At 40.8% G+C, this 14,455-nt stretch overlaps 1 protein-coding gene across 3 annotated transcripts in view; it reads left to right on the top strand.

Moving 5' to 3' along the window:
- Nucleotides 1-271: 271 nt before the first annotated feature.
- TP63 (tumor protein p63) overlaps nt 272-14,455 on the top strand; it is a 110,113-nt gene continuing 95,929 nt past the window's right edge. For all 3 annotated transcript variants that reach the window (XM_027848742.1, XM_027848743.1, XM_027848745.1), the window contains exon 1: nt 272-439. In XM_027848742.1, the coding sequence (XP_027704543.1) occupies nt 398-439 (42 nt within the window). In that variant the 5' untranslated portion in view covers nt 272-397. The remainder of the gene's footprint in view (nt 440-14,455) is intronic.

The raw sequence follows: 14,455 nt of genomic DNA on the forward strand, positions 1-14,455 counted from the left end.
TTCTCTCTCTGTCTGTCTCTCTCTTTCTAACAAGGGAAAGTTCTACCGCTTTTGCTCAGTCTCCCTGTTGTTGTTTTTTTTTTTCTTTTTAAAGATTGGTGATAAGGAATTCTAACCACTTAATGAGATGGGAGAGGCCTCACTCCATTGGAGTGGAGGAGTCCAGGTGGAAGTTTGATGGATTGGACAGGTAAAGTGAACGGTCCCGCCCCTTCATGCCTATAGTTGGGTATATATGAGCAAACCTTAAATTATGCAGGGAAAGAGAGAGCAAGCCTTGAGTGTTGTTATCTTCCTAGGAGAATCCTGTGTTGAGGGTCTTCGAGGGGGTGGGGGGGTTGCCAAAATCCTGGAGCCAGAAGAACGGACAGTGACGCTGATCAACCTCCCTGCTAACATGCTGTACCTGGAGAACACTCCTCAGACTCAGTACAGTGAGGTAAGGGGCTGCTGGGGACTTCGGCAGACAACCGAGAGATGCTCCCTTAGTTGAATACTATGTGCGCGTAGAGAGATCTGTATGTGTTTAATACAGATAAAATACATACCTTGCTAAAGAGATAGAGAAAGAAGCCAACATTGAGGGCTCCTGGTCACCAGAGTCAAAGTTGTAGCAAGTTACATATGGAAATTTCACTTTGGGGAAGATTCCATGTGGCAAATGAAAACTTTTTCAGCCTGGGAAGTGCAGGAAAAAAAAAATTCGATCTGTATTTCTGAAGAAATATATTATTGGTGTTATTTTCCCTGGGGTGAGTTTTTATCTATACATATATTTATATTTAGGAGAATAGGATAGACTGTCAGAACATGTTGGGCCAAACATGAACAAAAGGCTCCCGTGTCCAGCAGCTGTCACACCAATGCATCGGCTGTGGCAGGATTCCTAAACACAATACTCCCTGCAGACTTGAGTCCTGTGAAAAGCAGCTAAGTTTGACATGCAAATCCTCTACAAACTAGTGAAAACTTTAAAGCCATCTCATCTCTTTTGGCTGATTCTGATCCTGGCCCTCTTTCTCAGAAGAGATTTGGTAACTAGCACTTATATTACCTGGTGGCAGCCAGGGAATTCCACAGGACAATGACAATCGGGAAGGATGCATGCCTATTGATTAAAATAAAAAACTAGATTCTTGCTCATGGGGTGATAAAGAATGACCTGTTTGCATCTACCTTCTAGCCAAGCACTTGTGACATCTGTTAAAGAAGCTAGAGTTAATGTGAGTGGAAGGGAGGGCTGGAGGACCCCCGCCACCACCACCTCAAGGGCTTGGAGGAAGTCTCCTGGGGTTGAGGGAGGTCTCACAACAAGATTAGTTTACATTCCACAGAATAGAGCAGCTGTGTTGACATGAATCAGATTTTTTTTTTTTTTTTGGTGGTGGGGGGGAAGGCTGGAGAAAGAGTTCAGGATTCCAGACAAAAATGCTGAATGCTCGTTGGTGGCAGACAGACAGGCCAGGCCACTTCCATCAAAATAAAACATTCTGGGGCAGTTTGAGGGGAGGGAGGAAGGGAGGAGGCCAAAGTTGGCACAGCCAGCCAGGGAAGGCTCATTGTTTTAGGCTATAGCCGGGACACCTGAGTTCTAGAAATATGATCAGGGAAATGTTGAGTGAGCAAGAGAAGAACTAGGGAGCTCTGATTATCCTTCTGAATATGTTTTTGAGTATTTGAGATTCCCTCTTCTTCCTTCCAGGGAGGAACAGCATACGTTGGTGTGTTCAAAATGTTGAAAGGCTAATAAATAATGATTTTTTTTTTTAAAAATGAGGCAAGCTCCCCATGTTAAACTACTCCTGGTGGTGAAATAACCCCCACGTCTAATGATTGAAATAAAGCCACTCCAAGGGAAAATGAGGCCGAAGTTGACCATTGTATCTTTTCGGAGACTGTCTGACCCCAGTAAGATATTGTCATGTTATTGTTCATGCATGGTCACACATGTAGTATTTATAGCCCCTAAACCCCCAGGTTTTGTTTTTTTAGGTTGAATGTGTGCAGGGTGGGGTGATGGTGGTGGTACAGATATATTTCTTAAAGAAAATTTTTAAAATGTTTTGGTAACTCTAGTGGCAGGTTCCATCATTATCATTTTTGAGGCTCATGTAACGTTGGGAGAAATCAATATCAGATCACTGTGAAGTTAAATATTAAATTCGTGAGAGAGAAATCACCCAAATCTATCAGCACAGTCATCAAAGGGGATCTAGAGGCATGGTTCCCTTCCACGGGGTAAGCATGGTCAGAACATCAAGGGAATTAGAGCCAAGACTTCTGAACATCCCACCTGCTTGTCAAAATGCCATAAATTGGGTTAGCTTGATGGGAGCCCCCGTCAGCATTAAGTGAGATGGTCATCATTTGCCCGGAGGATCTCTAGATGCGAGGTGGTGCTGGCGTGAGCTTTGTCTAGGTACTTACTGTTTTGAGAATATTTGTAAAAGAATGTTGGGGTTCACTGTACACTCTGTAGACCATAGGTACTACCCTACTCCCAAGGTCAAGACTTGTAAACACAGATTTTCTTAAATTAAGGACTTTTCTCAAAGAAATATGCCCAATGTCCATTTGTGAGGTGAGTTGCCAATTTCACCTAGGAGCTACCAGTGTCCTTAGAGTACATTTTCCCAAGAAACCAAGGGTGACAGTTTTGAAATTCCTTGGGAAAGTAATTGTATTCATCCACATCTTGAGGGCATGGCTGATGTTGGGAAGTACAAACCCAAGCACCTGGATGAACTGGCTTTGCCATCAGGAGGTGGCATAGGAAATGGCCCAAACACTGGACATATGGGCCAAAGACTTAGATTCAAGTTCAACTCTGTACCCTAAATGCCCCAATTAACTAGGTGACCTGTAACTCACTTAACATTTTTGAGCCTCAATTTCCCCATTTGTTAAATGGGCAGCATAAGGCACATGTTTGTTACATCACAGGCACGTTATGAAGAAAGTGCTTTGTAAATGTGGAAAGCCTAAATCAAGGTGATTTATTTTAAAAAGAAAGACATAATAGTATATATCATTTCTTTCAGTGAATCTACAGGAGATGAGCTTGTAGCTTAATAGTTTTATTCAGTTAAAACAACTTAGTCATTTCATCCAACTATTAAGTAATCACTAGAACATTAAATACATATATACATGTATGAATATATATAATATGTAATATATATGTGTATATATATGGTTTTATTTTTGTTTTTTAATTACAGCAGGATAGTGATTTGCCCTAGGAATATTTTTATCCCAACCACATGGAAAACTCTTGAAAGATTGAAATGATGGGAATGCTAATTAGGGAGATTGTAGAAAGAGTGAAAGGAGACAAAAGCCAAAGAAGGTGACGGGTATCCTTAGAATCATTATTTGTGACTGCCTGGAAGCATCTTCTCTCTGACAACTGACAGTGTGGTAAGGGGAGATAGGAGCTTTCTACCCCGGCATTCATTGCCTGCTCTCTCTCCAACAAAACTCCTGACCTCCCACTGGAAGCCAAGGGGAACCTTGGGAATGTTGCAATTGAACAGGAAGGCATTTCTGCTGACCTAGGGGAGAAAAGCACAAAGGCACAGGATATGACAGACCAAATATCAGTTTCTGAGTTCTTAGGAATCCTGTGCTTAGGTGATAAGAAGAATCCCCAGTATTTGATACTAGAATTGGGGGAGAAATGATTTTTGCTTAGTTTGTGAGGGGGAAAGAGGGGAATGAGAAGAGAAGGCACCATGTTAGCTGAAGATTTTTGCTTCTAAATGACTGTGTGAAAGATTTACCTGGAATTCAGAGACATTCCCAAACTCACAATTAAGAAGAGTTCTCACCCTGAGGTGATGGAAGAGAAAATCAAGGCTTTGTTGGCAAACTGTTGGATCCTAGAACTGCGAGGGACTTTTGAGCTCACCTGGTTACACCCTTTATTTTATAAAGAAGCTGATAATTTTTTCCTTCTTGAGTTGAGAAGTATCTAGCCATATATAAATATAAATATATATAACATATATAACATGATTAAAATATAAGAGCTAGAATTTATTTAGAGAACTTCAAATGAGCAAAATGAGGTTCAGAGAGAATGAGTGACAAGAGGCAGAATTGTATTCTGAGTGTCTCCTGGTTCCAGTTTCAGTGACTCAGATTCATGTTCTTCTCTCCTCTCTCTGCTCCCCTCTTTCTTCCTCTCCTCTCTCATATGTGTGTTCATATACATATTAGGGTCACAGCTCTAGAGCTTAAAGAAGGATATCAGGCCATCCAGCACAGTCTCTTCATTTCGGAAGAAAATGGAACCAGAGGAGCTACATGACAAGGAGGGATTTGAATACAGGTCATTAGACCCAGCGCTTTTTCTACTATATGAAACTTGCATCTGATTTATATCACATCTAAGTAACTCATCTCTACGTGATTATGAGGATTGGCACAGTACAACATCTAATGGTGGCCAACCTGGGAATCCCTGCAGAACCACTTCAGTCTTGGATAAGAAGGGCACCATGATCGGTCCTTTCCTCCATGAGGAGAAATTATAGGCATTTAATAGAACTACCAGGCAAGCTAGGTCAAAGAAAGTGCTGCCTTCTGTATGATCATTGAGTAAAGGGTTGGTTTAAATGAGGTGTTCTGTCTTTTAAAATATCACTAGTTTTCTCTTGCAAATTAAAAAAAAAAAGCTAACTTCCTACAGAGAGGAGAGATAATTTGTTCTTAGGAGTTAGGTAAAAACATATGACTAGAAAAGGAGATGGACAAGAATGAGAGAGAACAAATGAAGAGCCCAAGTGACCCACTCACACAGTCTTGATATTTTCTTTCAAATGATCACATCTTGAATCGATTTTCTATAAAGTACTTAAGGTTAAAAAACAAAAAATGAAGGAGAATTCCTTGAGATTAGAAGTTGTCCAGGAGTTAAGATCTGCATTGATGTAAGAGGAGTGCCCATGTCAATTAAACCATGGAATCATGAAAGAAATAAAAGTATTTTATTGTCACTTTTGTGCAGGCACATACAGATAAGTTGGGAGACTGGAGTATTGATATGGCCGATGCAGTGGATTGAATTCCTGTGTGGAATAGTTACCTTTACACTGTGCTCTGGTCATAACATGGGAGGGCAGTGTAAATGAAACAGGTATTTATTAAGTACCTATTGTGTGCCAGCCACTGTGCCAAGTGTATAAACCACCCCCATGATATATCTTAACCAAGGGGGAAGGGTAGAAGGAGTGCAGATAGCTCGATGCCTCCCATTCTCCACTCTTGGAAAAATAACGCCCACATAGCCTGTATCCATAATAGGTAAGGGACAATTTCTTTGTGTTTTTAAAGGCATATTTTCTTTTGGAGCACTTTTTGTCTAGATTTTCATAATCACACTTTAGTATGAAAAGATCAGGGCCTTTGAAGGGAGTCAAAATAACTGAAGTTTGTCGGAGCTGTGCCCCATTTGCTTGTCTGAGTTTGGTTCACGCCAGTTAGCTTCTCTTCTCATTGAACGCCTCCTTTCCTCCAATATATATGTATATATATTATATATATATATATGTTATAAACTTAAAAATCATCAACAAACAAACATTTCAGTATAAGAAGACCAAGAAAGAGCCATGTGTAAGAAACCACATTTCCCAGAAATGAGCAGCCCATGTGAAGCAGAGCCCAACTTGATTCTATCTCTCTTCCCTTGCCCCAAAATAACTCTTTCTTTTGGTATTAAATTAAAGCCCTCCCTCACTCAAATCAAAGTCAATTTCAAGTCATATCATCATCTCCTTGACGTCATGGTCCTCTTCAAGAATGAAGGACAAACACAACAGTTTAAATTCAATTTAGGTTTCCATTTTTCCCTTGAAATAGGGTGCTGGTTGTCCCCATTTCTTTGGAGGAAGGGTGGAATATGGCTGAGGAATGGTACATATGCTGTGGGACAAGGATGAAACATCAGTTGGTTAGAATGAACTGCTTTTTTTTTTCTTCTTTATTTAGACTTTGTTGCAAGTGATATCTCATGGTAACTATGGAGGGGGGATAGGGATATATTTGGAAATCTTTGTGGTCTAAAACCAAAAGATGTCGGCATAAGTTATTAAAAAGAAGTACATAGGGTGCAGAGGAGGAAAAGTGTTCATATAGCCCCTCAGATTGCCTTGATTGTCACTTTGGGAGTGGCTGGGCAGTAGCTGTATCTTAGGGAAGGCAATGAGTAACTCAAGCTCCATCTTTTTCATGTACCATGACCAAATGAGCTGCTCTCTGGGGAACATCACGGACCTCTGAGTTTCTCTGTCTTGATCACGAGGAAAATATAAACAGTTGCTCCCAAGGAAATCTGTCTGAATCCTGAAAGCTGGAGAGCTAAAAGAGGCAGGTCATTGTTCTGGATGTGCTGGGTGAACTGGTCAGGCCCTGGGTAGATCTCTCCCTAATATAAGAAAGGCCAGTTAGTAAAAGTGCTTGCTCTGTAGAATTAAAAAGAAAATGACTAAGGTTTAATCCCTTATTCCTTCTGTTCAGTCTCTGGTCCAGAAGCAAAATTGGGCAATATGACTCCAAATTCAGATGTTCCTCTCTGCTTTGGAAAGTAGAATTCTAGAGACACAAAAGGAGAGAGGCTTGAATTTGGGGATCAGAAGAGCTTGAGAGGAAACCTGGTTCTACTGCTTACCTGCAGGTCCCCCCTGGTTTACAATGCTCTCGTGTAACTTGAGATAGATAGACTAGATCAGAGACGTCAAACTTGCTGGCCAGTCACAGGTACCACTGAGCAACACGACTTCTATGGTCATTCCAAACTGAAATGCTCACGTGCTAGAGGTTGCCTATCAATTCAGTAGGTCATTAACCATTCCAACACCTCCACTTTCTAGTTATTCAATTAAATGAACTACACATTAAGTAGCTATTATCTTAGAGAGCATGGAATGATAGATTGAAGTGAAGTGGACAGTGGAGCTCATTATTTTACAGATGAGAAAACTGAGGCCCAGAAACCAGTAGACACCTTACCCAACATTACATGAGTAGGAAGTGATTGGTAGAGCTCATGTGCAATGCCAAGTATTTTGTCTCAAGATTCTTTTTAATATGCCACACTGCTGCTACTGATCTGCCTGTTTTGGTTGAAATGCTGTGCTGGGATTTAGATATGCCAATATTGAGACAGCTAGGTGGCCCAGTGGGTAGAGTACTGGGTCTGGAATCAGGAAGATGTGAGTCCAAATCCAGCCTCAAGAATGACCTTGGGAAAATCACTTAAGTCCTTTTCCTTCAGTTTCCTCATCTGTAAAATGGGAATAACAACAGCGTCTGACCTGCCAAGGTGGTTGCAAAGATCAAATGAAATAATATTTATAAAGTGTCAAGCACAGTGCCTGGCGTGTAGTAGGTACTGCATAAATGCCAGCTACCCCTGTTATCATTATTATATAGAATCAATAACGATGTGCTTGCCCTCAAGGAGGAGGAAATAATAGCAAGGCTACAATAAGGATGCCAAGGAGGAAAACTTTGAGAAGGAAGACGATGCTTGTGCTTGATCTGAGGGTCCAGGGAAATCAGGGAAATGTTTATGGAGACGGTCACACCTCGGGGGAAGGAATTTTGAAGGCCGTAAGAGATGGCGAAAGTGAGGAAGGGTATTCCAGGTAAATGCATGATGTGGAGTTTAATGGCCCATTAAATCTAGATGTAGATGTCAGTCTGTCTTACAGAGTATTAGCTTTCTTTTCTTGATTTCTCTCATCTGCACATTTGATAAGAGTGTCTTGTATGCTTGGAAGTCATTAAAAAATTAAAAAAAAACTTTTGAATGAAACAGGGTGTAGGACAGAGGTCTCTGGCAGGGGATGGAAAGGGAATCAGCATTTATTAAGCACTTACCATGATGTTCCAGGCATTGTGCCAAGCATTTCACAAAGGTCTCATTTAATGCCCACAATAACCCTAGGTGATAGGTTAGCTATTGTTACCTCCATTGTACAGATGAAGAAATTAAAGCAAAGAACGGGGAAGTGATGTGTCCAAGGTCACAAAGCTGGCTTCTGAGGTCAAATTTGAACTTGGGTTTTCCTGACTCCAGGCCCAGCACTCTATGTACTGCACCATCTAACTGCCCAGGACTCCTTTAGACTGACACCATTAACCCTTTAAGTATACTTAATGGGTGAACTGGTCAGGCCCTGGGTGGATCTCTCCCTAATATAAGAAAGGCCAGTTAGTAAAACTGCTTGCTCTGTAGAATTAAAAAGAAAATAACTAAGGTTTAATCCCTTATTCCTTCTGTTCAGGCTCTGGTCCAGAAGCAAAATTGGGCAATATGACTCCAAATTCAGATGTTCCTCTCTGCTTTGGAAAATAGATTTCTAGAGACACAAAAGGAGAGAGGCTTGAATTTGGAGATCAGAAGACCTTGGGTGGGTCATTCAAGAAGCTACAAGGGCAGCAACCAGTATTATCTGGCCCATTTTTCTAACAGTATAATCCAAGTATCTAGACCACAAGAAATTGTTTGATTTTTGTCAGGGCGTCCTCAATGTCTAGAGTGATTACTAGGTCTAACCCTAATTCCAAAGTGCTTAATAAATTGCGTGTTGAATTGAATTATGGAAGTTTGTCTACAAACATTCCATGAGAGATCTGATAGGTAGAAATTAAAAAAAAAACACAAAGAAAAAAGAAATCTAATGAGAGAGACTGAGTTCAGAAATGGTGAATAGTAAATGACCTTGGCCAAGATTGGCCCAGCAGTGTGCTAGGTCAAGGATACACTTCACTTTAGAGGCAAATAGCTATCTGACATATGGTAGTATGCATCAGTGCTGCACTGGCCCCTGTCGTAGACCCAAAGCGGACCCCATGTTTCTTTTCTCTTCGTGGACCCTCCAAAAGGAACAACTCTATAATATTAAGCCATAGATCTGACTGTTAATGGGAACCCATGATTTTGGCATCCTGCTTGTGAGACGTTTGGATTGTGTTCTTGACAAAGTGGCATATGCTCAGTGCTGGGAGGAAGAAATCTTTCCATTCATTTCCTTTTGCCTTAACCTTGCAGTCACTTCTGTACAGAGATGGAGAGCCATGGTTAGCAATTCAGAGTGGGACAGAAGGCCAGACAGGATTTTCTGTTAGGTAGAGTTATTCCCCATTTATTGATATGTTGATGAGAAGTCCTTGTGTTGAAATGGAAACATGGTACACGGTAGAGTTTCTTGGTTTTAACACATACGGTACTTAGCCAATGAGTAGTGATAAGTTTCATGATTAACAGAATAAAAAATCCTAAGCATTGCTTCATTGCTTGAGGGTATTGCTGACCACCTACCGGGGGGATAACTTACTCAGAAAGCAGAGTGGTTGCTTAGCATGTGACGGGTGAGGATTGATGCCTGCATTTTGCAAGACTTTCACAGCTCCCGGTGCCTGACCTTGCCTAGAGAGGAACTATTACTTTCTTCCTAATCTACAATTATTCAATGCTCAGTCTTCCAACTCACCTGGCAATCCCCTTTCCAATGTCTCTGGCAGATGTTTATCAAGACTCTGATGGAATGATTTTCAAGATGAGGAACTCAATTCCTTTCAAGTCAGCCCAGTTCATTTTTGACAGCTCTAATTGCTAGAAAATTCTAGAACCTCGTAACCCAAATCTTCATCACTGTTACCTCCTCCTATAGGTTGTCATTCCGCCCTCTGCTACTACATATAATAAGTCTCACCTCTCTCATATGTAATCAATTTCCAAATATTTAAAGATAGAGTGTTACTCTCTTTCCCCCACCCCTACCCTGTCCATTGTTTCTTGTGTTCCCCAGGCTAAAATGCCTGGATTCTTCAATTACTACTTATCAGACATGGCTCCAAGTTCCCTCACCAACCCTCTCACTTTCTTTGAAATTTGCTCTAGTTTATAAATATCCCTGAAGGTTTGGAGGCCATATCTTAACACAGTGCTCTAGGAAAGGGAATCCACATTTATATAGTGCCTGCTATGTTCCGTACACTGTGCTAACTGCTTTTTACAGATATCTTATTTGATTCTCTCAACAACTTTGCAAGGTAGATGCTATTATTATCCCCATTTTACAGTTGCAGAAATTGAGGTGAACAGAGTTTAAGCAACTTGCCCAGGGGCACACAGTAAGTGTGTAAGGCTGGATTTAGACTCAGTTCTTCTTGTCTCTAGGCCTAGTGTACCACCAGCTGTCTCTAAATGGGCTCTGACCTGCCTGGTGTCCTTCTCTAATATTAATACTGTCTAAGACTTTTTTTTTCGTGGTAGACATTTCAAAATGGTGACTCACATTGGGCCTGGGGTCCATTAAAACCCCACTGTCTCCCTTCCCCCCACAAACTGCTATCTCACCACATCTCCCTTGTGTTATATTTGTGCATTGGATTTTTCCACCACCTAAGCGCACTGCCCTATTGGGTTTCACCATCTTGGGTTTATCCTGCAGCTCTTACCTGTCCACGTGATTTCAAATTTGTCTTTCAAAGTATTTACTATCCCTCCTAGCTTTCTGTCATCTGCAGACCTGATAAGAGTTCCCTCTTTGTCCTCATCAAAGTTGTTGCTGAAAATATTGAAAAGAACTAGGCTGAGGAAAGTGGCTGGGGCCCACCTCCCTCCAGGTTACCATCGATCCATTAATCAGGGCTCTTTGAGTACGGTTTTTCAGCCAGCTAGACATCCATTGGCAGCAGAATATTTCTATATCTTTTGCACAAGGTCTCACAAGACACTGCACATCTCATTTGTTGTTGTCTTTAGCATTTCTCTGTTTTACCAATACAATAACTCTTGGGGATTTGACTGGAATAAATATGGCTCAGGCTTGTTGAGCCCATTGTGGCCCCAAGTGAAGGGATTGGAGATGTTTGGCCTGGAAAAGACAAGACTCAGGGAGAGGGAGAACATGGCTGCCTTTGAATTTTAAAAAAGTTCATCACATACAAAGGATTGGAGATTGTTTCTGCTTAGCCTCAGATAACCAAACTTGGAGCAGAGGCTGGAAATTGCAAAAGGACAGATTTAGACATGAAATAAAAGAGAAAAACAAGAAAACAAAACAATCACATGAACAAGCAGAACTTGCAGACAGATACCTCCCAAGTGAAATAAAATACTTTAGGAGGCGCTGGGTTTTCCCCTCAGTAGAAGTATTCTAGCGGAGTTCAGGTGACCAACCTCTGAAGGCTAGAAATTGTGTAGGAGGGGTTTCTCGCACAGGGAGGACGGATGGCTGTTGTGGTGCCTTCCAGTTCTGAGATTCTCTCTTTCTCTCCCCTTCAACTCAGTATGTGTGATGGTCTGTTCTACCATTGCCATATTCCTGCTCCATGACTCTTCTTATCAAATCCTGGGGTGACACTTAGCTGATGCTATGCTGATTTCTGTTCAGATGGCAAGGTCATTCTTCTAATTGCCTTTGTCCTCCACCCCAGTCCTGACTCCCGTAGTCATGAGATGGGCAACCATCAGCTTTGTTCCCAGAATGCTTTCAGGTTTCTTTTTCCTTATGACTTCCTGGTCGTCTCCTTTCCTGTGTGTCTCACCATTCCTCTTCCTGGTCTTCAAATTGGTTCCATAATTTTATCAGGCCATTTGTCTCCTCCTTCAATTCTCAGCCTAGGAGCCTTTGGATCAGTTTGTCAAATGTTCTCCTACCAGCCACACAGGATATCCTCCATGCCTTCTAAGCAGGAACACCAACCAACCCAATACATTTGTTAATGACCTATCACATGCGAGATTCTATGCAGAAGAATTACTTCAAATAAGTTTGTTAATATAAGATACAGAAAGTAAATGTTTTTTTTTTCAATATTTGGCAAAGTGTCGATCAATCAATTACATTTAAGAAGAGATAACTTTTGCTCTTTCAGTCTTAGAAAGGAGGATAGAAAAGCCACTACCTCGGGATCATTGAGAACAGTAAATGGTAACTAAGAATACAAGAGACAATGAACAGAAAATCCTAATCCAGGCACAGTCATTGAACAGGAGATGTTTCTGTTCTTTCTCAGACTAAACCCACTGAGTGGGTTCATTATTATCTCAAATGGAGAAGTATTTACCATAAATTTTATGACAATGTTGTACCATTGAGATGTTTCTCATATGAGACATTCAAGTCATCCCTTTGGGTTAAAGGTAGGCAAGTGGGTTCTTCTCTCTACCACCTTTCACCACTCCAACATTGCTAAAGAAAAATCATGTCACTGCTAACGAGGTTACGCCTCTGAGAGAATGCTAGTAGCTGAGGGTTGGAAAGGTTCTGTGACTTAAGAAGTCAATATAAAGATGAGGTAGATTAATTGGAAAGCCAGAAAGGAGGTCTGCCAAAATCCTGAACTCCCACCTTTCTGCCCGCTGCCTTTCTACTCACCATTTGGAGGAATTGAAAATTGGTCAGTGTTAAAAATAGTCCTGTCCTGGGGCAACTAGGTGGTGCAGTGGATAGAGCACGGGCCCTGAAGTCAGGAGGACCTAAGTTCAAATCCGACCTCAGACCAAACACTTGACACTTACTAGCTGTGTGACCCTGGGCGAGTCACTTAACCCCAATTGCCTTTAAAAACAAAATAGTCCTATCCTGGCCTAGCCATATGTCAAAGAACAAGCATGGACCCCATTCAAAGAAATGATGAGTCTGCCTTATTTCCTACCTTATTTTGCATTTAAGCTATTTCCCATAAGTACCCGAGGGCTTTGCTCTCTCTTGACTTGCCTTTTCTTTCTTTTAATATTGAGTCCTGTTTTCTATTTAATTTAAAAGAGGAATCACTCTCACTCTTCCTTCCTCACCTTGGCCCAAGTTGATTCATTTTAGTTTTTCTAAGAACAAAGCAATCTCTGATTGGGTGCAGCTCTGGGCTGGGTTTCTTGTTTCTTGACAAATTATAGGTGGCACAATGGATAGAAAGCTGAGCTTGGAATTGGGAAGACTTATCTTTCTGAATTCAAATCTGACCTCAGATACTAAATGTGTGACTCTGGGCAAGTCACTTAACCTCAATTGCCAAAAAAAAAAAAAAATGTGCATACCTTTTGACCCAGCAATAACACTTCTAGGACTGTATCCCAAAGAGATCATACAAATGGGAAAAAGGACCTTCATGTACAAAAATATTTATAGCAGATTTTTCTGTGGTGGCCAAGAATTGGAAATTGAGGGGATGTCCATCCATTGGAGAATGGCTGAACAAGCTGTGGTATATGAATGTAATGAAATACTATTGCGCGATAAGACATGATGAGCAGGCTGATTTCTGAAAAGTCTAGAAAGACTTATATGAACTGATGCTGAGTGAAGTGAGCAGAACATTGTACACAGTAACAGCCACATTGTGTGATGACTGACTTTGATAGACTTAGCCCTTCTTAGCAATACAAGGATCTAAGACAATTCCAAAAGACTCAAGATGGAAAATGCTATCCACATCCAGAAAAAGAACCATGGAGTCTGAATACAGATGGAAGCGTACTATTTGCCCTCCTTTTCTTTTTTTTTTTTTTTTGTTTTATTTCTTCTTTCTCATGGTTCCTCCCATTGATTCTAATTCTTCTGTGAGTCATGACTAATGTGAAAATATGCTTAATAAGAATGTATAAGTAGGGCCTATATAAGATTACACGCCACCTTAGGGAGGGGTAAGGGGAGAAAATTTTAAACTAAAATGTTATGGAAGTGAATGTTGAAAACTAAAAATAAATTACTTTTTAATTTTTTTAATTAAAAAAAAATAATGGGAGTTGCAAATGGAAGGGATACTAGGGGTAAATGGCAGCAATCTAGCACAGGAATGTTTCTGGACGTGGGCATAGGGTCAATTTTGAATCATCAGAATTATATCTTGGCTTGGTCTCTTGAATAATTATAAAGATTTCCTTATAAAAACCCAAAGGAGGGGATTTTGATTCAAGTGGTCATGTGGTGCCAGAGGGGAAAACTTATGAAACATTCCCATCAGCTCATCTGGAACCACTACAAAAGAAAGCCTACTTTCTGACTGACTCAAAAGCTGCTAATAGATGGCACTTAGCAGAATGTGCCTGTGAGCACTGCCACCCCCCCCCCCCAAAGCTGGCAAAGTTTTCTACCAGGATACTTTTCTTTCTTTCTTTCTTTTTCTTTCCTTCTTTCCTTCTTTCTTTCTTTCTTTCTTTCCTTCCTTCCTTCTTTCCTTCTCTTTCTTTCTTTCCTTCTTTCCTTCTCTTTCTTTCTTTCCTTCTTTCTCTTCTTCTCTTTCTTCCTTTCTCTTTCTTTCTTCCTTTCTCTCTCTTTCTTTCTCTCTCTCTTTCTTTCTCTCTCTCTCTCTTTCTCTCTCTCTTTCTTTCTCTCCCTCTCTTTCTTTCTCTCTCTCTTTCTTTCTCTCTCTCTTTCTCTCTTTCTCTCTCTCTCTTTCTCTCTCTCTCTTTCTCTCTCTCTCTTTCTCTCTCTCT

Source organism: Vombatus ursinus, unplaced genomic scaffold (assembly GCF_900497805.2).
Source record: "Vombatus ursinus unplaced genomic scaffold, bare-nosed wombat genome assembly UNPS02006874.1, whole genome shotgun sequence".
Classification (NCBI taxonomy): domain Eukaryota; kingdom Metazoa; phylum Chordata; class Mammalia; order Diprotodontia; family Vombatidae; genus Vombatus; species Vombatus ursinus.